Source organism: Eutrigla gurnardus, assembly GCF_963514095.1.
Source record: "Eutrigla gurnardus genome assembly, chromosome: 19".
Classification (NCBI taxonomy): Eukaryota; Metazoa; Chordata; class Actinopteri; order Perciformes; family Triglidae; genus Eutrigla; species Eutrigla gurnardus.
In genome coordinates, this window is record NC_139930.1 from 14244421 (window position 1) to 14266191 (window position 21771).

The 21771-nt window shown below is 42.4% G+C and overlaps 1 protein-coding gene across 1 annotated transcript; it reads left to right on the forward strand.

Moving 5' to 3' along the window:
- The first annotated feature begins 539 nt into the window (after positions 1 to 539).
- On the forward strand, positions 540 to 21518 carry LOC311030412 (protein FAM163B-like). Its single transcript, XM_084036147.1, has 3 exons — positions 540 to 1498; positions 16016 to 16131; positions 18726 to 21518. Exons 2-3 carry the CDS (start codon positions 16039 to 16041, stop codon positions 19167 to 19169), a joined length of 537 nt encoding a protein of 178 aa, XP_083892273.1. The 5' UTR covers positions 540 to 1498; positions 16016 to 16038; the 3' UTR covers positions 19170 to 21518.
- Positions 21519 to 21771: the final 253 nt, after the last annotated feature.

The window sequence follows — 21771 nt, forward strand, 5'->3', positions numbered from 1 at the left end:
ACCTCGGGGCGGAGGACAGGTGTAACATTTTAATTATCTTTTATAGAGTTGGCTGCCACGTATTCGTATAGCTTGGGTGATGAACTGTTGCGACTCTAAGTGGGGGAGCTGAATGAATCTAAACGCTGCGCCAGCTTCTGCTGGTTTTCCACTGCAGTCGGACATGACATCTCACATTTAACCTATGAGGCTCCATGGATGCATCGGTTGGGCATTTGCAGAGTTTGTCTGAGGACGCACACTTCATCCCTCTTGCACTTTGAACCTGTTAGTTCTCCAGACTTTTTGACACAGGAGTCTTTGATGTAATTAAAATTTCGAGCTGCATCCAGTACCCACCAAACGCACACAGATCTCTGCTTGGAAGCCCCCCCTCCCCCCCCCCCTATTGCCCCTTCTCTCGACTAGCACCCGCAGCCAATCTGAGCCTGTGACTAAAGCGCCATCTCTCCGGCTGCATCCACTCACTGGGTCTGCAGGCACCTCTGATTTCTAAGCGCATTTCGCTCGTCTCCGCGCAGCGCCGGACGTCGCTCTGCAGGAATCAGCACATATACGCGGAAATCCAACAGCCGTGCATGAACATATATACTGTAGCTCGTATTGTCTACTAGGACGAGCAGCTGCAGACACTTTTACAGCCCGAGAGCGACTGGCTTGCTATTCGCCCAAAACATGGGGCGCAAAGAGAGGAATGCGCTGGAGGAAGAGAAGATGGATAAATAGGTGGATAGAAAGAATTGAAAGGGAAGGAGGAGAGAGAAAAAAGTCCCGCATCGATTGGCCGCGGAGCAGCACTACAACAAACACCTGACCTCGACCTCCTTCGGACGGTGGGGGGGAAACTGAGTTGTTGGAATGGAGATGTCGAGATTTTCTCTCATCCCGTCTTCTCCTCCAACACGCACGCTGCCGAGGCTGATGATGATGATGATGATGTCTGCGTAGGAGTGTTTTCTTTTGCTGGGCAGCGTTGGTTAAACCAGTCTCTGCTGTTCAAACAACTCCAGACAAGCGGTGGATGGAACTGCGTGCGGCGGACACGTCTTCCCACAGATATCATTGTCATCACCGGAGCGTTTTTTTCTCGTGTTTGGGGTGTTTTTTAGTTGCCTTCCTGCAGGTGTGGAATTGGACAGAACGTGTTTTGCACGCGAGTGGCAGGAATGTGTCTGGAAAAGTAGCCTGGCAACGAAGAATAAGAATATTTAGCAGATGTTATTACGCATGTGCTATTTTTGTCATATGTTTTTAATTAACAACTAAAGAGGATCAGGCCCAGCGGGTTTTTTTTTTAGGACTCAAATCGAGCTTCGATAGCTGGCACTTCAGTGTTTTGCTGATTACTTTGCTGACATCGGGTGTTTTTTGGGGTGTTTTTTGCTATTGGTGTCATTATTCAGTGACTGAGGTCCAAATAAACTACAACCAGCAGAGGTCGGGACCTGAGCCATCACTACCCTAGATGTGACCCTGCGAATTCCTCTTATCTTTGAAGGTAAGAGTCCTAATGTCTTCTGCTCTAACCCTCATGTTGGATATTAACATTGTTTTAGGGATACATCTGCTTGATGATTAATGAGAAATTGGCTTCTTAGCTTGTAAGAAATTAGATATAATTCATTCCTGAGACAGAGAATAGACAGAGAGCCAGATGGCTACTTACTTGGGCTGAGAAGCAAAGCTAGTCTCTCGTTTCAGCACCATGGACAGAACCTCACTTGCAGGATGTGAGGCTCTTCTTATTACAGTATTTCACCCAAAACATTTAGAATGACTTGTAGTCCATATAACATTCAGTGCAAATGTGCAACGGAGCAGAGTGTGTTTCCAGAAGCTCAAATGAAAACATGATACAGTAGTGGGTATGCAACAGATATCGATATATAACTGGGCAGAGAGGTAGATGAGAAAAGGCGAGGGGAGAGGTTCAGTGCTTTCGCTGGCTCGTCTGGCTAGCTACATGCTGACAAATCAGCATGTCTTGTGAGGCACAGCTACTGTCACCAACTGTTAGCCATGGGCACATCCAAACTGTTATTTTTAGGCAGGGCTGAAATGCATCTCATGCAGAATCGAGACAACACAAAAACGACAAATATGTTTCAGGCAAGGGAACACACTGCATGCAACCCACCACCTATACTGGGTGTTTTGGAAACACTGTGGTGGATGAAGTCATAACTAACCATCCCAACTTTGAACCCACAGGTGTGGGGAAATTAAATAGCTTCCTAAGCATTTAGAGCCGATAAAAGGGAACATTTGCAGTCAAAGCACAGGGGAGGAACACAGGGGGAGCCAGACATTGGGCTAAAAAACATAATGATAACTCCTGACCGCTGTAGTTGATGTGTCTTAAGAGTGATTGGGAAGAGTTATGAGGCGTTATAGTGGATATGGATAATTTGCTCAGATGTGTTTAACTAAACACACTATTTCTGTCCAGCTTGGACAATAACTTCTTTAAAAATATCAATGTAATGCAGCTTCCTTAACTGCTAGAGTATCAAAACTCTGATGTGCTGTTTCAGTCTTAATGGAGCCCCAGATCAGGCTCCGTTGTGTGCTTAAACTACCAAAGCAGGAATAGTATTCATTATTCTCCGCTGTACTTGTGTATGAGCAGATGTGATTTGGAATGATTGATTCTCACGCGTCATTTCTTGTGTCTGTTTCCCTTAGCTTATCTCCCTAAATGCTATACAAATGACAGAGTAAATAAATGGGCAAAAACAATGCAGATGCTTCCATACAGGGCATGGAAGGGTCATTGAATGCATGAATATGATGAGAACCAAACACCACGGCCTTCTTCGCAGTTACCGTTGCTCTCCACCGCCATCGTCAAATCACCAAATGGGAGATATATCTTTTGGCAGAGTGGCGTTCCTCCCTCCAGTACAGTTCCAGAGAGGCTCTGGAGGCTCGTTGTGCTCCAACACCTTAGATGGTTAATGTAGGTTTTTTGCTTTAATTTCCCGGGGGCAAAGAGGGGCTGAAGGTTGCACACTTACTGAGATTGATACCTGGGAGTCCTCCGCTGTGTGACTGTTTACTGAGCTATGATGAATAATGTTGTGATGTCAATGCTGCTATTTCTTTTTTAGGATCATATGCTGTCCTATTTTAGCATCACAGAGACTGGTTTTGAACACTGCGTATCAAATAATTTCCGACTTAAAACTAAGATAAGGGATGGCAATTAGGACTAAATCCATGTTGTCGATTGCAAAGACGATGACACACAAAAAGCATACTGTGCTTTGAGAGGGCCAACAACAGTGTAAGACAAGGCAGGGCTTGTGTTCCCATGGCGACATCCTCAGTGACCCTTGAAACAACCTTGGCCCCCTGGGAGATCAGTCGTACACACACACACACACGCACACACACACACACTCAGACCGTGAGTATGAGTGACTGTGTGTTTCTTGCCTGCTTGCCTGCTTGCTGCTGCTGCTGCTGCTGCTGCTGCTGCTGCTGGTCTACCAGCCTCTCAGTCATTACAGGGGGAGAGAGACAAGGCGGAGACAGACGGAGAGAGAGGGAGTTGAGTTGAAGGACAAGCAGATGAGTTGGATGGAAGAAAGCACATTTCAAAGACAGATGGGTGATGAATAAAGAAGAAGATAGGTGAAGAGAGAAGATTGCATGTAAAATAGGGAGATAGGGAAGGACAAGAGGAGGAGGAGGGTATGTTTTAACACTGAATCACCTAAGAGTAAATGCAATTACAGAGGCAGCATATCCACTCCTTCTTTCTTTTTTTGTTTCCTGGACGTTTTAAAGTGTACTCACATATCAGCTTAATTACCTTTTAAAATGCACAACTGGGAGGAGGGACTCATGGTAGCGCTGCTGTGGGCGAGATAAAGAGGAGCATGGAGAAGTGGAGTGGATGGATTGAGACTGGGGGAAGGGAACATGGCTGCTCAATGATCATGTTAAACAGTCACCACCCGTTTTCTCCCTTCCTCCACCCGTCTCTCCTCCCCTCCCCTCCCCTCCCCCTCAGCACCACGCTCCCCCCCTCGCCGCTACACGTTGACATGCTCACACATCACGCTCACGCACAGATGGGTTCCCACGCAGACAACGCCGGGCGCAAGCACGCGCGTGCACGAGCCGTTGGTCGGCTGCCCTCATCCCAGTGAGTGATTGTAGGGAGGGAAAAAAACTGAAGCCCATTGCAAAGTGTAGAAGGGAGGTAAGGGAGGCGGGGAAGGAAACAGGAAGAGGGTGAGGAGAGGCAGCAGCAGAAGAAAAGCTGTGTGTCCTTCCCTTCTTGCTCATCCACGGCAGCTTCATTATCATGTGTGTCTGGGGATTATTTTTAACGCATAGATGTTTATGAATAGTTCAATAATAATTGAATTAGATAATATGATAACCAGAGTTTTTTTTTTTTTCATATAAGGTTAAGGTAACTTTATTTGTACCCGAAGGTAGATTTGGTTGCAGGTACAAAGAAAGAATGAATTGGCTGCTTACACACACACGCAGACAACATTAACATCATCGACCGACATAGACATAAAAGTGACAACAGTGCTCCAGACATAGGAATATGGATAGGAAGCATACAAAAGGGTATTACTATCAAAAGATAAATAAATACTAAATGCAAGCCATCATGGCAGATACAAAAAAAAAACAGGTCAGAATAAATAAATAAATACAATCCATAGGTTAATAAGTTAGTGAGTGGCTTAATTACTTATTGACTATTTAACGTTTTGACAGCTGAGGGAACAAAACTGCCTCTGTATCTCTTTGTTTTGCAGGCAGGCATTTTGTACCTACGGCCTGATGGGAGAAGTTGAAATTCACCATATAGTGGGTGGGATCCATCTTCTAAGATAGACCCAGCTAGTCTCTGTAGCTGCCTTGTATGCAGGGATTCTGGGTTCAGCTGTGGCTCTCCGATCAGCCTACTAGCCCACCTCACGATTTGGTTCAGGGAATTCTTATTTTTTAGGGATAGGTTACTAAACCAAGACACCAGGCTAAAGGATATAACAGATTCAATGAAGCAGCGGTAGAACATGGTTAGCATTTTACTGTCAATGTGAAACGATGAAAGTTTCCTCAGACAATATAAACGCTGGTTCCCCTTTTTGTACACAGCTTCGCAGTTTGTCTCAAAGTTTAGCTTATTGTCGATGATGGTCCCAAGGTATTTATAGTTATCCACACACTCAACAGTCTGACCCTTTATGCTGGTGAGTTCCTTAGCACTGGGGAGTTTCCGGAAATCTATGTGCATGTCTTTAGTTTTTAAAATGTTCATGTGTAAAAAGGACGTATCGCACCAGTCTACAAAATCCTGAGCGACTGGGCCATGGCCTGTTTCATTCCCTTGTAGCAGGCTTACAATGACAGAATCATCTGCATACTTTAAAATAAATCTGAGCCTCTATTCACAATGCAATTGTGAGATTGACCTCAGTTTGAACTTCTTAATATGTAAGAATATGCTAGGGATTAATTAAACACCTGTTACTGTGATCTCAGATCCCATATTGGTATATTATTAAAATGTTGACATAACTGTTAGGAATGATAGAAAAAGATGCAAATAAAGTTGTGAAAACATAGACTATTCTAAGTCTGAACACAACTGACCTGTCTGACTTGTAGGCAGATGGCACATTGCTCAGACAGCATTATGGACCTTCTCATTACAAACTTTATGGTCCAAGGCCATATGCGCTCATTGTGGGAACAGCCAAGTTTAGCTATATGTTAAATCTGAGACTAAAAAGCTGCAAACGTTGACATGGTCCTTTTAGAAAGTGATGAAGCGAAAAGAATTCCAGAACAAGCAAGCTCAGCAAGGTCGTGACTTACCCCGTCAGTTGATCGCAACAGAAATGCATGTGAAAGGAGAAATTCTCATTCATAAATACCTCTCTTTCCGATGTATTGCATCTTATTGTGCATCTCTGCAAATCTGCCTGATTGTACGGTGCTTAGTATTTTTTTTTCTCTCGGAGACAGAGAAAAGTTGCTTCAAGGAAAATATGGTTAGAGGGTTTAAGTGTAAACCACCCACTAAAGAAACGGGAGAGGCGACGGTGAAATGTCAGTCTGTAATAGCCCTGTCGCCATAGAAACTGAAGACCTGTTCGTACGTTTACACACGCTGCCTCTTGAGCACTGACCACTCGCATTCATTAGCGTTACATTTCATCGAGGATGTCTATCGCCTCATCCTCGCAACCGTGCCTTCTGCTGCCTTTTCTTCTCCATGCGCTCTACACCTACGTCTACATCTTCCTCTCCTTTCTGTCTGCATCTTCTCTTCCCTTCATGTTGTTAACTCCCACTAATCACTCCTCTTCTCTTTCCATCTTGGCCGTCTTACCTACCTCCTTTATGCTGACATGCATTGCCATGCATTGTTGCTCCTGCAAGGACCTTTAGACCTTTAAAAGTGCACTCATATGCAGTAGACACAGAACTGATGATATATAGTGTGTGTGCACATTTCTGTGGGTATCATTTCCCACAGTGCCTTTTGCAATGCCATGCCACAGCTGTGTGATGATTTCATCAGTGCCTGAGATGCGTAGTAACGTCTGACTCCCCTGAGACTCTTGTGAGTTGAGTGACTTCTTGTCGATATCATGTTTTCTTGACACTTTGAATATGCAAAGTGACACACAGCGGGATCTATCAATCTCCGGTTCAGAGGCGCCGCCTCGGCCCGGTGAGTGGCACCGGTGGTTCCTGGTGATGTTTGAAACGGAGGCCTGCTCGCACATCATCTGGACAGGCAGAGAGTGGTGGAGAACAGAGAGGCAGACGGGAGGAGAGGGCTAAGCAGACGGAGGGAGGGCACAGGGAAAGAGACAGCAAGAGAGAAACGATGGAGACAATGGCGGAGGAAAGCAAAAGCAACAGAAAGATGACAAAAAGTGAATGACGTGACTGGCGCGGCGCCAGGAATGGTGTCTTTTCTGAGTGAGGACTCGGCTAGGGTTTTGACAGAGATGTGCCTTTGTACATGTTGATGCCTCGGTATACTGTACAATGACAACTGCTGTATATCCAAAGAAAACCTACGGCTTCAACAGCTCTGTCACATAGCGAGTGGGTCTTCTGAAATATGGAACGGTACAAAATCATGCATCCAACAACATTTAATGAAGCTCAGGATTTGATCTTAAAAAAAGCCAAATCTGTAAAGCGATCACACAAATCAGAGCTACTTTTTATAGCTTTATTTGCCATGCATTTACTGATTAATAAGCCTGATATGTCTCGAAACAAGTACTTTTACTTACTATACGTATACCTCAATTTGGCAGCTTATCTGAGACACATAGAGATGTTTCAAGACATGTTTCCACCAGTCATCCCAAACAGACTAACCGGTCCCCAGGGCTGAAGTGATATGTACCATCATGTGTGCTTGGGGAGAGAAAGCAAAGTGTGGGAAAAGTCAACATCATTGTCAAGTGTCAAGGAACAAATGTAATCTAATGGGGAAAAGGAATTATATGTATTCCAGGGCAGTGTATTACCCTGAACGGACCATGTAGCCTGCAGTGTACGCCGCGTACGTCCCTGCAATAAAGTATTAACCTGTCACAGTATCATCTGCCTGTTGTTTGCATGGTTAACGATATTCGCACCAGGCGGCCCTAACGGAGCTCCGGGTGTCACAACAGACTGTCTCCTCATGTCGCTGCGATTCCTCAGGAGCAGACTTGACTGACACTGAATTTATGAACCAGGAATTTGAGCTGGCAGCAGCTACTGTTATGATACTGTTCAGAGTTAGAGTAGAACTGACACACCTATGTGCAAATATTTCATGTGAAAGAAGAAACAGTGTAGAGAGTGTGCATGAATATCTCTCGGCAGACGTGCCGTCGTAAACAGCACTTTATTTCTGCCGGCCGTGCTGTCGAACTCTAGCTCTACTCTTGCCTGTTATATTTATGTGGCAGTAACTACTATCCGTGCTATTAGAGAGGAGTTGCTTGGAGTTTGTGTGTGTGTGTGAGGAGATGTTGGAATAAATAATTTGCTCTAAAGCATCAAATCATGCTTCTCTGCTGACGATACTCACACACTGACACAGACTAACAATGATGTGCACTTGCCTCAACTACGACCCCTATATTAAACAGAGGTCTGCACACATCCTCAGTTCTGAGGTGATGGGTTGGTGGTGTGTATCTAATGGCCTTGATGCACCAAGCTGAAATTCATTGAGCCTCTGTAGCAGACCTTTTTGAGGTGTGTCCAACACTGCTGGCACTAGCCCACAGTAGAGGCAGGCAGTGTGATACTGTATACTATGAGACAGAACCAATCTGTGTTCTCTGTAAAATCAGATTATTGTTTAAAGTGATGTAATGTACTTATTGTCGGGCCAAATGTATAGATTAAGTTCCATACAGTCACTTTTAAAAACCCTTAACATGCCCCTTAAATTCACCTATTTCCAGGACAAGAGCTTAAGTGCCCGGAGGATCCTTTTTTAACGCTTGCATCACTCTGTTTTCTGGGCTAAGAACTGCTCCTCAATCCATCAACAGCGAAGTTGAAAGAACCGTAATATCTCTTAGCCAACTTCAGCTCCTGCTGGTGCCAAGATTATAGCCTGTCACACAAAGACTAGTGGTATTATTTGCACAGCGGAGGGTAGAGCATGGCGTGGCAGAGGGGAGGAGCAGGAAGTGCAATGGCAGACTGACAAAATGTGATTACATGCAATTATTTTGGGATGATTCGAAAATGAAAGCTCATTTTCTTCAACCATTCCGGGAGGAAAAGACAATTTTGGAAATGAAACAATGTACTCTGCAGACTGACGGATCGATGAATGAACATCCTTTTTAAAAGATTGTTTGTTGGAATTGTTTGCACCGTAAAGCACAAGAACACTCACTCTTAAAAAGTGAGGTGAAATGAGATGTTGGTCTCCTGCTACACCATTATCATTTCTTGCACACTGAAATGACGAGAGCCTTTGTCTGAACACTGATGCTACTCAAGAAAGCATTCTCATAATGTGATTTTCTCCGGGAGCCGATTACAGCACTACACTGGGAAACAATCCACGTTCTATCACATTTCTGTAAGAAATATTAGAGCTGAGTACTTCTGGCATGGACTCAGGAAAATACATGTGACAGTTAGTAGATCCCATGTTGATCGAGCATGCTAAATCTCTTTTAGATTAGTCAAAAAAGATGTAGAGGGCAGAATAAAGGAGACTACGGCTTTGGAGACAACTTTTTCACTGGAATATTGAAGAGGGAACAACATTTGCTTTGATTATTTCTTGTCACCTCTAGTGGTTTAATCCAAAAACAAGACAAAAACCAAATTTCAGAAATACTACAGGGGATGACACTCCTTTGAAAAGGCTTCATTTTCTCCAATATGACAAATAATGATCCTATGATGTGGACTGGGACTCCAAAACCAAAAACCCCCCACTGTCTAAAAATACCATACGTCGTGGACAACGAAGGGCATGCTCCGTCGTTTCCAGTGCATGAACAATGCGTTTAAAGTTACGTTACATCAGCATGCAATTCGAACTGGAAGCGCGACGAAGCAAGGTCATTCAGATGGATGGGAGACATTTAGCGAGCTGTGTAATTAAATGAAGAGACCCGCAGGTCACCAGTAAGGTTTTTTCAAATGTCCTCATGGTGCTATATTCGTACTAGCCAAAAGCCATTTTTATGATATATCATCCACAGAGGGGCACTAATTACAGAAATGATTACCGGGCTATACTAGGACACAAGATGGGGATAAAACGGATTCCTTGTTCCCAGTCATGGCTACGCAAGAAAACTAGTTCCTCTATTTTCTTTATCCACAACCCCCAGCATTTGGGATTTCCTACCTCATTCAAGGTCAGAATTTGGGATGAGCTAAGCCTGTCGGTTCCTTTCGATCGAGGGATGAGGTGGGAGTCGAGTGCACAGAGACAAAGAAACGGGGGAAAAATAAATGTTTGTACGCCGAGTGAAATTTTATGCTGGAACACGGTGAGCTGGGAGCCTGAGAGGGAGAATAAGGGATGCTGCAGTCAGGGTCAGTGCAGCCAGACAGGATATTAAAATGACCGGGCTTAAGGAGGAATTTGTAAGCTTTTGGGAGGTCTATAAGACTGCTTGCATCGAGGTTTAATGGAGATTAAAAAATAAATAAATAAATAGTCAGCGTTCCACCATCACGGCTCATTTTTGATGTAGATGTGATGAATGTTGTAAAATGGAAATCTGAGTTAATCACACTGTAGGTGGAAATTATTATTATTTTTTTTTTTTTTTTTGCCAAATCCTAGTTGAATAACCACTGATTGCACAATCAGTGGGTAGACTCATCGCAGCCAAAGAGCTGTTGAACTGATTTTGTCGCAAAGAAGGGTTCATTGTGTCTTAGTTCTAGAAACTTATAAACTTGAGCACTCGTCCACTAAACTTTTAAGCACAAATGCATGCTGTAGGTGCTTGTGTCATGTCCTTGGAGAACCACATGCATGTGAGTATGGCTGAAAGTACATGTGTGAAATCACTCTTTGACAGCTCCAGCTGTAAGAGGGCTCATCCCATTGTTCCGGGGGCATGTTATTGTCCCTTGTGCATGACTCCACTCCACCACCTACTGTGTACTTGTCCCCCGTTCCACTGAAAGCCTGTCAACAGCCATTATTCCTGGCAAGACCTCTGCTGTGATCCCTGCCATGTTTCATCAAAGCGTGGCAGTTTATTCCAAAGCCCCACTGTCTGAGCACGTTAGCTCGTACTAAAATTATTGCATGTGAGTGTTTGTGTGTGCAATGTGCACACTGCTGTTCCTCGTGTGCTTCCGAACCCGCTTGTCACTCCTGTGGATGATTACCAGCAAAAGGAGCCGAGCAGACAAGTTTTCCTTTCTCCACTATTTCACAATGAAGCCTGAGCTACGTGTTTGGGTGTTAAATAATTAACACACACAGTTCTGATTAAGGGAGCTCCAGGAGATACACATCACTAATGCTTCATGTACACGTGTGTTTGTGTGGGTGTGGGTGTGTGTGTGTCACATGACTAATGACCTTTCCAGTGCCATTATTTTGTGTGCATTAGTGTGTGTAAGCTTGTCAAGATTTTGGGTAGTTTTTTTGTAATACACAGACATCCAAAGAATAGAATAGAATAATATTATTAATATGCTTAATAATATTGTGCCATTTGACTGCTTGTGTGCTATATTCCTGCATTATGTGTGTGTGTGTGTTTTCACGCTATTCCTTTGTGTGCACTTATTAGAGAAAGGTTAGAGGTTAAGGAGTAAAAGCAATTTTCTGGAGAAACAGTTCAATACCACCACGGGAAATACTGCTCACGATATCGACAGGTTTCTAGATAATATATTTTACTAGTATAATATATTTTGTCAGACTTTTAAAGTGAAAAAGAAATGGTGTTGGATTCAATAAACATCCTGTATTTGTTTTTCGTAAAAGTGATTCTCATTGGCTGTATTCATTATGTGTGGTAAAGATAACAGCATACTGTATGAACAATGTGACCCCGTCCCCAGGGTAGTGTTTGTAAAGCAGAAATAATAGATTTTTTTTGGACACTTGGGGACAGTAGAACAAGCACCATGTTGTTGTTAGCACAACATTGACATATTCTCAGTTTATCATCCAGCGGACACAGCAGCAGTGATTTGGGGTCATATGTTTGAAGACTTGGTCCAATATTCGGAGGGAAATAGCTGCCTCTCTGCGGAATACTCTAATTTATTCACCAACTAGTCCCTTATGTTGTGTGGTCTGGTGGTGCTGAGCAGGTGGCAGACAGCCGCCTGCAGTGATCCAGAAACAACGCTGATAAGATCAGCAAGGGTGACCGACGGTGAAGTTGCAGACTGAAAAATTAGCTAAAAGATGCTAAAACACCCATAAAGATGAAGGGAACTGCAGAATTAGGTGATAATTCCCTGTTTGGTTTTTGATCCATTGATATTAAAATATTGATTGGTGCAGCTTTAAGCGAAACATCATGAATTCACGGATTATTGATATTTAAAGCCCTAATTTAAGCGATAAGTGAAGACTTGATTAGAGGCCTGCAGTGCATAGATCAATAACTCTCGACTTCACCTAAATGTCAGACAACAACAACAACAAAATCTCCTTTCCTGATACCGAAAACGTCCCCAAATCACCGCATCTCCCTCTTCGGTTTAACTCCGAGTATATACCGCTCTGCTCTTGTTGTTCCTTCATATTGATCTGCCTGGTTGGACTGTGTGGCCTGCAGATTGGATTAGAGCTCCAGCTGTATTCCAGCCTGAGGGGAGGCTAGCTGTGCTGTGTTTGTAGCCCGGGCAGATAGCTACTGCAGAGACAGTCTGATCCATTCTAACTTTATAGAGCGTCTCTGGAGAAACATATCGCAATGAAAGCTAATATGGTTTGGCCAAGTTACCCACAGAGGAATTCAACATGCTTTAGAGGTGTTTCGGGGTGAGAAGGTCAGAGCTGTCAGTGACTCTGTGAATAGTACACGCTCTTAAATTTACCTAACAATGCTCCGTATGACTTTGGCAGTCCTGCTTCTTTTTTTCTCTATTTCTATTTTAGGGTGTGTCCGCGTCACAGTTGAGTGGCATCTCGACAACGCCGGCCTATACCGCTGTATGCTTGTTGCTGATAATGGCTCGCACCGTTGAGTCATAGCTTAGCAACAAGCCCGCCGTCCTATTTTTGGTTGCAGGCAATTATCCACAATGCAGTGTAATGGTGTGGTGCTATGACACTTCCAGTTTGAAGGTCTGTTCCCACACCTGTCAAGTGTCCGCAGGGTTTCCCCAATATATATATATAAGAATCTAAGAATGAAACCTTGATTTTTCAGTATTTATTTATTTTTTATTACTATGCAATACAGATATAGTATACTTTCAAGACAAGAGGGCAAAAGGTCACTGCAAGATAAACACTGGATTGGATAGGAGGACACAAAATGTTTGTTTTATATTATTTATGGCTGTTTTTGCAAAATGTTCTTCATTTTTGCCTGATTTTAAAGAAAACAACATGATATACAGATCCATCTCAACTCTTTACAACTCAACATTTCTTACTTATATTTCATTATTATTCTGTTGAAAGGGACTGTGATTGATTTCTCAGAATGTGCTGTTATATAAATCTACACTAGAATGGAGGTCATATGACATTTAGAGCATTGGAGAGCCTGTTTACTGTGGTCGTTACTGCAAATGTAATATTGTGGCATAATGTGGGTTTGCAATTTTTACATCTGTGTTTCTATGACACCCAAGTCTATAATGCCTTATAAACATACTTTTAATGTGTTATAATCTGCTTATAGCTGTATAATTATAGTTATACATCTTATAAATATAAATAATGCTGTACAACAATAAATATAACTATATTATTGTTATTATAACTATTATAAAGCGTTTTCTAATGACTTATAAGGTCAAATATCGTAATATTTCGTAATTGCAGGTCACTCATTGACCTTATTTTCCTGCAAGATCCTAGTGTATTATAATTCCTATAATTGTAATGCATTCTAATCTTTTTGAAATACATTATAGTGTGATTATACATTACTCCAAGTGGTCATTCATGCTTTAAGTAAATTACACATTTTTTGTGTGTGTTGTTGACACACAAAATGTATTGTTGATGGACACATTGGCTGCTGCGGGCATGACACTCCTCAGTTATGTGACAGCCTCAAATACATCACAGTGAAGGGAAGGCAGAGAAAAGTAATTGCTTTTGACAATTTGAATGGCATTTACAATGTTTGTGATTAATATACACTACTTTCAAGAGGAACATGAATATTTCAAGCCTGTGGGCTCAAGGCTTCTTCCTGTAATCCTGCTGCTGTAGAGACTGAAAAGAGGTAATTAAAGGGAAGCGCTGATCTAATAAACTGAGAATGAGGTCAGCTCAGAATCAAGTCAATCATATTGCTGCAAATGCTCTTATGACGTCTGTAGCATTCACCCCCAGTCATTTCAATCTGGAAAATCAAACTACCTGAACAGACAAAATCTCTGCATAGTTTATAAGCGTGCAACAAAAAGAAACAATGCAATCGAAATAAAACAAGATGGATAACAGTCATTGCAGATCTGCAGTGCGATTCTGCAAAGCTTGGTGAATATTAGGTCAACATGTCTATTTGTCTTTATTGTGCTCTCTGATTTAAGGTCAGAGTTCACAGGTCGCTCACAGCTGTCCAGTTGGATGTTTCCTGCTGATTACTACAATAAAGGTCATGGTCTCTTTCTCTGTCACAGAACCTTATTCTTTTCGATCTGCTCATTGTTGAATCGGAGCAAAAAATGAAAAGTCGATATCTAAGATTGTTCTTCGCTCCTTCATCTGATGTCCCTTTAGTCTAGACTTCTAAATGATCTAAGTTTCATCAAGACATTTATCTGATTAAGGAAGCGATGCCCTCAAAATGCTGTTTCATTGTGACTTTGAAAACCACAGAGTCATTTCTCTCCAGTTATACGTCCGTCCATAACAGCTCCAGTCAATGTCATAGTAGACATTGTTCTTTAAACCGGGAATATAGTGAACCATACGTCACTGACTATCTGCATTAATTCTAAGCAATTTATGTAGTTTATTTTGATCTTTTTCAATGATATGACAATGATTCTGACCTTTCAGCCTCCGTTTAAACACTTTTTTTTACTTTAATTGTACAATGTTTGATGTAACTTTAAGTATTTTGTATCACAATATTGCGTTTCAAATGGGCTGGTATGACAACATTGATGTTTTAAACTGTTTTTTTTTACAACGATTGCAAGAGTTTGGCCTCTCCCAAAGTTTGTGGCATAGAACTTGTGCTCGATATTTCTAGTTTTTTAATTTTTTAATTTTACCATAGACCAATGGATCTATTTTTCATTACTGTTAAAGCATCGAGCCTGAACAAAAAGTCTCTGGCATTATGGGATTGTGAATCCTGGATGTTCTCGTTCAACCGTGAGGTCGGCTCAAAGCTTTCACAACTCAACATCTCGGCAGAATTGCTTCTCGTTTCTCTTGTTCTCTTGCACCTGTTTATCTTTTTAGTAACCCAATAACCCTGGCTTTGTTTGAAATTGAATACTAACATACTGCATACTAATGTACTGCATGCTACTACCTACTCAATATGTATGTACTGCACACTGCCTACTAATTTAACACATGAGTACACCGTTACTATTCACACTGAAGTAAACTCCGAATGACTATTGTTCATCACAAATGTGCCTCTTCCTCTCAGCTTTCCATCTTAAGGCAAATTAAAATGATATATATAAATATTTCTTCATTTCATATAGTATACTCAAGTCATGAATGGTATGTTAGTATGCACAGCCCGTTTCCCTTTGTCCTCTTCTGTTCGTCTGCTCTTTCTCCCATCCTCTTCATCTCCATCTGCCCTCTGTTTATGTATCACCTCTCCCCATCTATCTCTCCCAGCATCGTCTTCATCCCCTCCATCATCCTGTCGCTCCATTCATTACATCCCTTTCCATCCCTCCTCGGCTCATCTTGACCTCTTCCTCCCTCTCGCCCTATGTAAATTCCCCCGTTCGCGCCCGCCTTTGTTTCCATCGCCCGCAAAGTCACTTCAACTCTCCCCGCTCCCACCACCCATTTATCTCTCGGCTCTCGGGCCGATTTTCTTCCACTCCTTCCTATTGCTGCTCTGCTGATTCCCCTCTCTCTCTCTCCTCCTCCTCCTCATCCCTACGTGTTCCTGCCTCAGATGCCGTCTATATTGCGAGCAGCATTTGGAGGATGATTCTATTACATGTCTCCTAACTGCTGGATAATTCAATAAGCACTACCGAGATGACACACAGTTATAATCTACTTAATGAAGCCAGTGTGCTGATGAATTGTGTGCTTTCTCCTCCGTCATTTCTTCTCTCCTCTGCCCTATTCCACTCTTTTTCCCTCTCCATCCGCTCCTCTCTGCAGGGTGTTGATGGAGAGCCATTCGAATGACAGCCGGGACAGTGGTCATCACTGGAGGAATTCTAGCTACAGTTATATTACTCCTTATCATCGCAGTACTGTGCTACTGTAGGCTGCAGGTGAGTGCACGGCTGCTTCCCGACTATTCCCTCGGAGAGTCTGCACAGCTGCATGTTAGGGATGTCCTTGAGTGAGCACTTTGTTGACAGTCACAAGTATAGCTGCTTTAATCTGCGAAATCGTGTTTGTGGCCTTCTATTACCAAGGATAATAGGCGCTTTCTTTCAATCCCCAAAAATGTAGTTTATGAGTGCAGCAGCATCCTCTGTGTCTGTCCAGGCTACACACATTCTCTCTGTTATCTGAATAGAACAGGAACTTTCACAATGCACAGATTGGGGAATGCGTCTACAGTCTAATGTCAGTATCCTAACATGCTGATGTTTAGTGTCATCTTTACGATGTTCATCACCGTTTAGCTTTCTAACATTTGATGTTCCACATTTGAAAAATGGTGGAACGACATTGCCCGCCCTTGAACCACTAAAATTTATATATATGGTAACGAAGCATAAACTCTCCGAATGTCAGTCAGTAGTTCTTCATCCTGGTCTTTGGGCCTCAGACTCTGAGGTGAATCATCTATTGTCGAGCTGGAAGAAGAGAACACGTCCAATATTGCTGTAAAAGCTATGTCTGCACTCACATAATTACCTTTATCTCACATAGTTGTGTTACAGACTTTCAGTATTATTTCATGCTTGACAAACCTTTCTTTGAGTTTGTGGATCTGATGTAAGAATGAACTGAAAACGGATTTAGGTGAAAAGAAACTGCTTTGTGTTTTCATGCTTGACGAAACACCAGTTGTGTTGAAACACTATTAACACCTCCAGGAAGTATTACTACTGTATACTTTCTGGTACACTGAACTAATCCCCCTGTGCACTTCACTGCTTGACTTTCATAGCAGCATAAAAAAAAATCGATTTGGCAACAGAATATGAAAGAAATTCAGTTGCAACTTATGTTTTAGTCAGTTTCTGTTGAATTAGATTGATTCCACACTTAGATGACAGTAGTATCAAACTAGTATCAAAGAGACAAACGTATGTCTTCACTTTACCAGCAACTCCAAATCTGCTTCCAGTTGTTATTTCTTGAGCTTCAATATACACAAGATTTTGGGTCCGGTTGATGTCTAGAGACTAATAATGATTTCATCAAAGAATTCCAAAATCCATAAGCTCTTTACAGTATTTTCATGAACTTTGCTTCAAATAATTCAGAAAACGTTACAAGAGCGGTTTATTCAGCCCCATCAATTGATGATGCTTCACGCCATTAAATGCTTTGATTGTGGATGTGTTCAGTAGTCAATCAAACAGCTTTTACAGAGTCTAAATGAGAAAAGGAGGAGGGGAGGTTTGAAGCCAGAACAATGAGCCGACCCTGGCAGTGACTAGAAAGGGATGAGCAGTACTAGAAATCTTTTCACATTGCATGGAATCATTCACTTCTAATGTAGAAAAGCATGTCTTAATGGAGTGTAAAAGCAACAGCATGTATGTCACGATAAGATACATGTACAGCAATATGTATATAATGGCTAAATCTGGCTATGGCAGACACATTTGATGTAAGACTCTAGGTGCCTGTGACTCAGCATTTAGAGCATTCATTGCCGAGTTATACATGGCCCTCCTAGCCTCGTATCAAAGTGTCCTTGAGCAAGACATTGAATTCCAAATGGCTCCCAATGGTTGGGTCGTGGTATGCTCCTAGCTCGCTGTTTGAGTGTGAATAGGGGAAGGACAGGCAAATTGCAGAGCACGCAGTCATACACATATATATTTTTAACGAGATCAACTGAAAACATTGCTAGAGTGGAATTCATATAATAATTTCCACTTGGAGCTGATTGCAGTTCTTGGGGTTTTTATATTTCACAGCAAAAAAATCAAAAGTGATTCACAAATTATGGCTTCATATTAGTTGGCAGGATGCCAGGAATGAACATGAAAGCCAGGACTATCAACCCCTAATTCTGCACTGAAATGGGTTCTGTATGCAAGTCTGTTTGAACTGTAATTGAACTGAATGATGAAAGAATCAACCAAGGAGACAAAAACGTTTTTTTTAAATTACCCCATAGCACACGTGCAGCTGCACTGAGGCGACGAATACGACCATCTATAGGGTCATGTGGATCATGTGCACATCCTTCCTCTGAAGGGTGTTGACTGAATGCATGCTTAATATACAAACCACAGCCTCATGGTGTTCTTATGTTGTAGATAAATGTATAAAACATTTTTATTTTATATGGAATATTATTTTACATTTTCTTCTCTTCAATATGCACAAAAACTCTGACTTTCTGGCTGTACGCATTGAAAAAGACTATAATTTTATAAAGCAGAAGCTGACCCAGACTTTATTGGCTAGGTAGTGCATGTAAACAAATTTGCAGAAGCATTTATTTTCTTGTGGTTGGGCATGCAGACATTTCAATATGATAAATATCCCTCCCTTTCTTTTATTTTTCTCTTTATTGTTCATTAACATTCTGTTATGCCTCTTTTTACCTCCCATCTCTCATCAATTACAATTTACATCATTCTGAACCTTTCTGTCTAATAAATATCCCTGCCTCTCTCTCTCGCTTCTTCACCTCCTTTCCCCATCCTCCTCCTTCTTTTCCCTCCACTAGTATTATTGCTGCAAGAAGGAAGAGTCCGAGTCGGAGGAGGAGGAGCCAGACTTCGCCGTTACGTCCCGCCTCCCACCGGTTCACTCCAATCACAACATCGTGGCGGCGACGGCCGCCGCCTCCTCCATCCCAAATGGCCCCGCCCTTTTTTCCACCCCTCCACTGGCCAGGAAACTAACACGCTCACAGACCTTCTGTCCGTCCTGCACACACTATGAGCTGCCTTTCTACCTCCAGCCCCCCCCTGCTCAGCCACAGATCCACCATCAACCAGATGGGTTGAGGAACGGAGGCGACCGGATCAGCTACCGCAGCGTCCAGCAGCAGGACCTGGACCTGCCCGTGCCTGTGAACATTTCAAACTACCGTAAACCAAACCTCGCCCGGTCGGTCACCATGAGGGACATGTTCACACGCAGCTGTAGCATCAGCACTGATGTTTAGCTGGTCGAGACTGGAACTCGGTGTAAATTTGCTCTTAAATGAATTGGGACGGCCTAATCCAGACCGGGCCATGAGTCAGACTGTGTTTTTGTCATCTTGACCAGTTTAGTCTGATCTAGTCTGGTCTCACTCTACTAGTCATCTCTTGCAGAATGGAAGACTCAGATGGCTCTCAGGACAGGCATTTCAAAGGTACTATGCTCAGTTCCAGGACCTTACACTTGGGCTGCTATAGAGTTTAAAGTATTTAAAATGTTGTATGTTTTAAATTGAAGTTCTCGGTTCGTCTTGAATAGCTCTTTTTTAACGTTAAGAATGGAATTTGTTTTACAATTTGATAACGTTTGTGTAGCCCTAGTTTCTCTGGACACACAGATTCCCGCCATGTCAAAATGACATAATCGGCAGGGATTTTCTCTCTGCCATAGCTGCTACAAACAAAATAGGATTAGGAGACGTCCGGTGTTTCCCTTCTCCTATGACGGGATGATGTGTTCATTCCTCCATCCACAGATTATAGAGATTAATAAAATATCGCTCGCCACCAGTGGAGGAAGAGGGATGTCATGTTTTCGCTGCCACCCACCGACATTTCAGATAGACCTGACTTAGGCCATAATATTTCACGACATAAAGGGCTTACAGAAGATGGAAAACCCTGCTCGGTTTCCACGTTCTTTCACAGAGGTCTCCAGTTTGACGGGAGGCTGGTTTCTCTGAGCGTCTGCTGACAACACAAAGTGTGTACGCAGTATACTACACACACTTCAGCAGAGATCGGCCTCTGTGTTCTCGCAGGCAGGGTGGACTAGGTGCCAAAGGGGGTTGGGGTTCTTGGATTCGTGTGCATTTGTGTGACTGTGCTTGCATGCATGTGTGCGTGTGCGTATAACTCCATCAGTGGTTATACCAGGATTCTATATTCCATACGGTTAAACACAGTCTGTCACTCCTGTATGTGTACCGAACCCAGTGGTGGGTTGCAATAACATTTGAAACATATATTGTAAAAGGGTGAAGGGATTGTATTAGTTTGCCACTTTACCTTTAAAATTCATGCTTCGTGCAAAGACCCAACCAGATGACGTGACAAACTCTTATTTTGTAAATGTTTATTTTCCTGATTGATGCTAAACCGCCGACTCAGAGTGAGATTTTTAATTCTTCAACGAAGTTTAATTTCGTGGATGCTTCACGTCATTTCCTTGTGTCGTCTCTGATTTGTTGATATATGGATTCGTGGGCTAAAGAGTAATTCACCTTTTAAAGGCACATCTATAAATATTTGACACACCATAGCATACACTCCGGTCTCTCTCTTCTCTCGACTCGTTGGACTGAGGAATATTTGCTCTTCCTCCAAGGTACTCAGAGAGTTCCTTCTTGGGATTGTTTTTATATTCAGCGCTTGGCTGACCGGCCTGGCTGGACGGCTGATTTTCTGACTGGAGGAGCAGTGACTGAGTTTTATGGACAGAGGATGCACATTTAATGAATGAAATAATTTACTGCTGGATTTCAAGATGAAATGCTTGTGGTAGCGTGAGGGGCTTGAAGCTGATTGGACTGTCCCTTTGATTGCCCCCTCCTCCCTCTCTCTCTCTCTCTCACACACACACACACACACACACACACACACACACACACACACACACACTGTTGATCTTATCAGCAATCATGCTCATTTAGATTCCCAAAGGGTGAAACAGTGAGTGATTTTGTTTTAGTTTTTCCTCTTGTGACATGTGTGCTTTTCCTGCAAAAACACTACAACACACACACACACACACACACACGCTGTGTTTCCATCACTTTAGAGGACATTACATTGACTTACCGTCTTGCCTAATCCTGATCTTACCCAATTTACGTTAAGGGGATGTGCATTTTGTCCCCACAAGGAAGGCAAGTCCCAACAGTGTAACTGTGTAAACAGATTCATGTCCCCACAACGTATGAGTAATACAAACACACCCACACACAAACACACACACACACACACACACACACACACACACACACACACACACACACACACACACACACACACACAGAGTTCTCAATGCTATGCTTTTACTTTTTAAGCAGATGTGACAGTTGCACAGGAAATGTTGTGCCATAAATAATTATGATAGAAATGTATTATTATTATTATTATTATTATTACAAGTGTATATTCAAATGCAGTGTTGCTTTTTCCCTGCAGTTTTTGAATTACTTGCTTTATTTTATGATCCAGCTGGTTTTTCAGACTCAGTACAGTACAGCAGAAATGTTTCTGTCCTTGTTTCTAATATATAACTAACAGACACATTGTTGCTAATAAAATGGTGTGAAAATCCCTCTGATCTATAATGTTCTTGCTGTTGATTTCATCTCTCCATCGATCCACCCATCAATAGGCTATACCTGTAGCTGACATTGGACGAAGGCGGGTACACATGTCGAGTAACATTTTCTCGTGGCTAATATTCAAATTTGTGTGTGTGAAGAGAAGTAATTATTTAAATTCAAGTACTTTAAACCTTTAAAACTGTGTTTGTATTGTGTACCATGAAGTGCTTCTTGATATAAAGGGTTATCAATGGACATTTGCTGTAAT

What these genes read in the sequence shown, in the direction of transcription:
- LOC311030412 (XM_084036147.1), top strand. Translation starts at nt 16,039, where the DNA reads ATGACAGCCGGGACAGTGGTCATCACTGGAGGAATTCTAGCTACAGTT. An exon ending in TGTGCTACTGTAGGCTGCAG is followed by an intron (nt 16,132 to 18,725) that starts GTGAGTGCACGG and finishes TCCCTCCACTAG; the next exon opens with TATTATTGCTGCAAGAAGGA.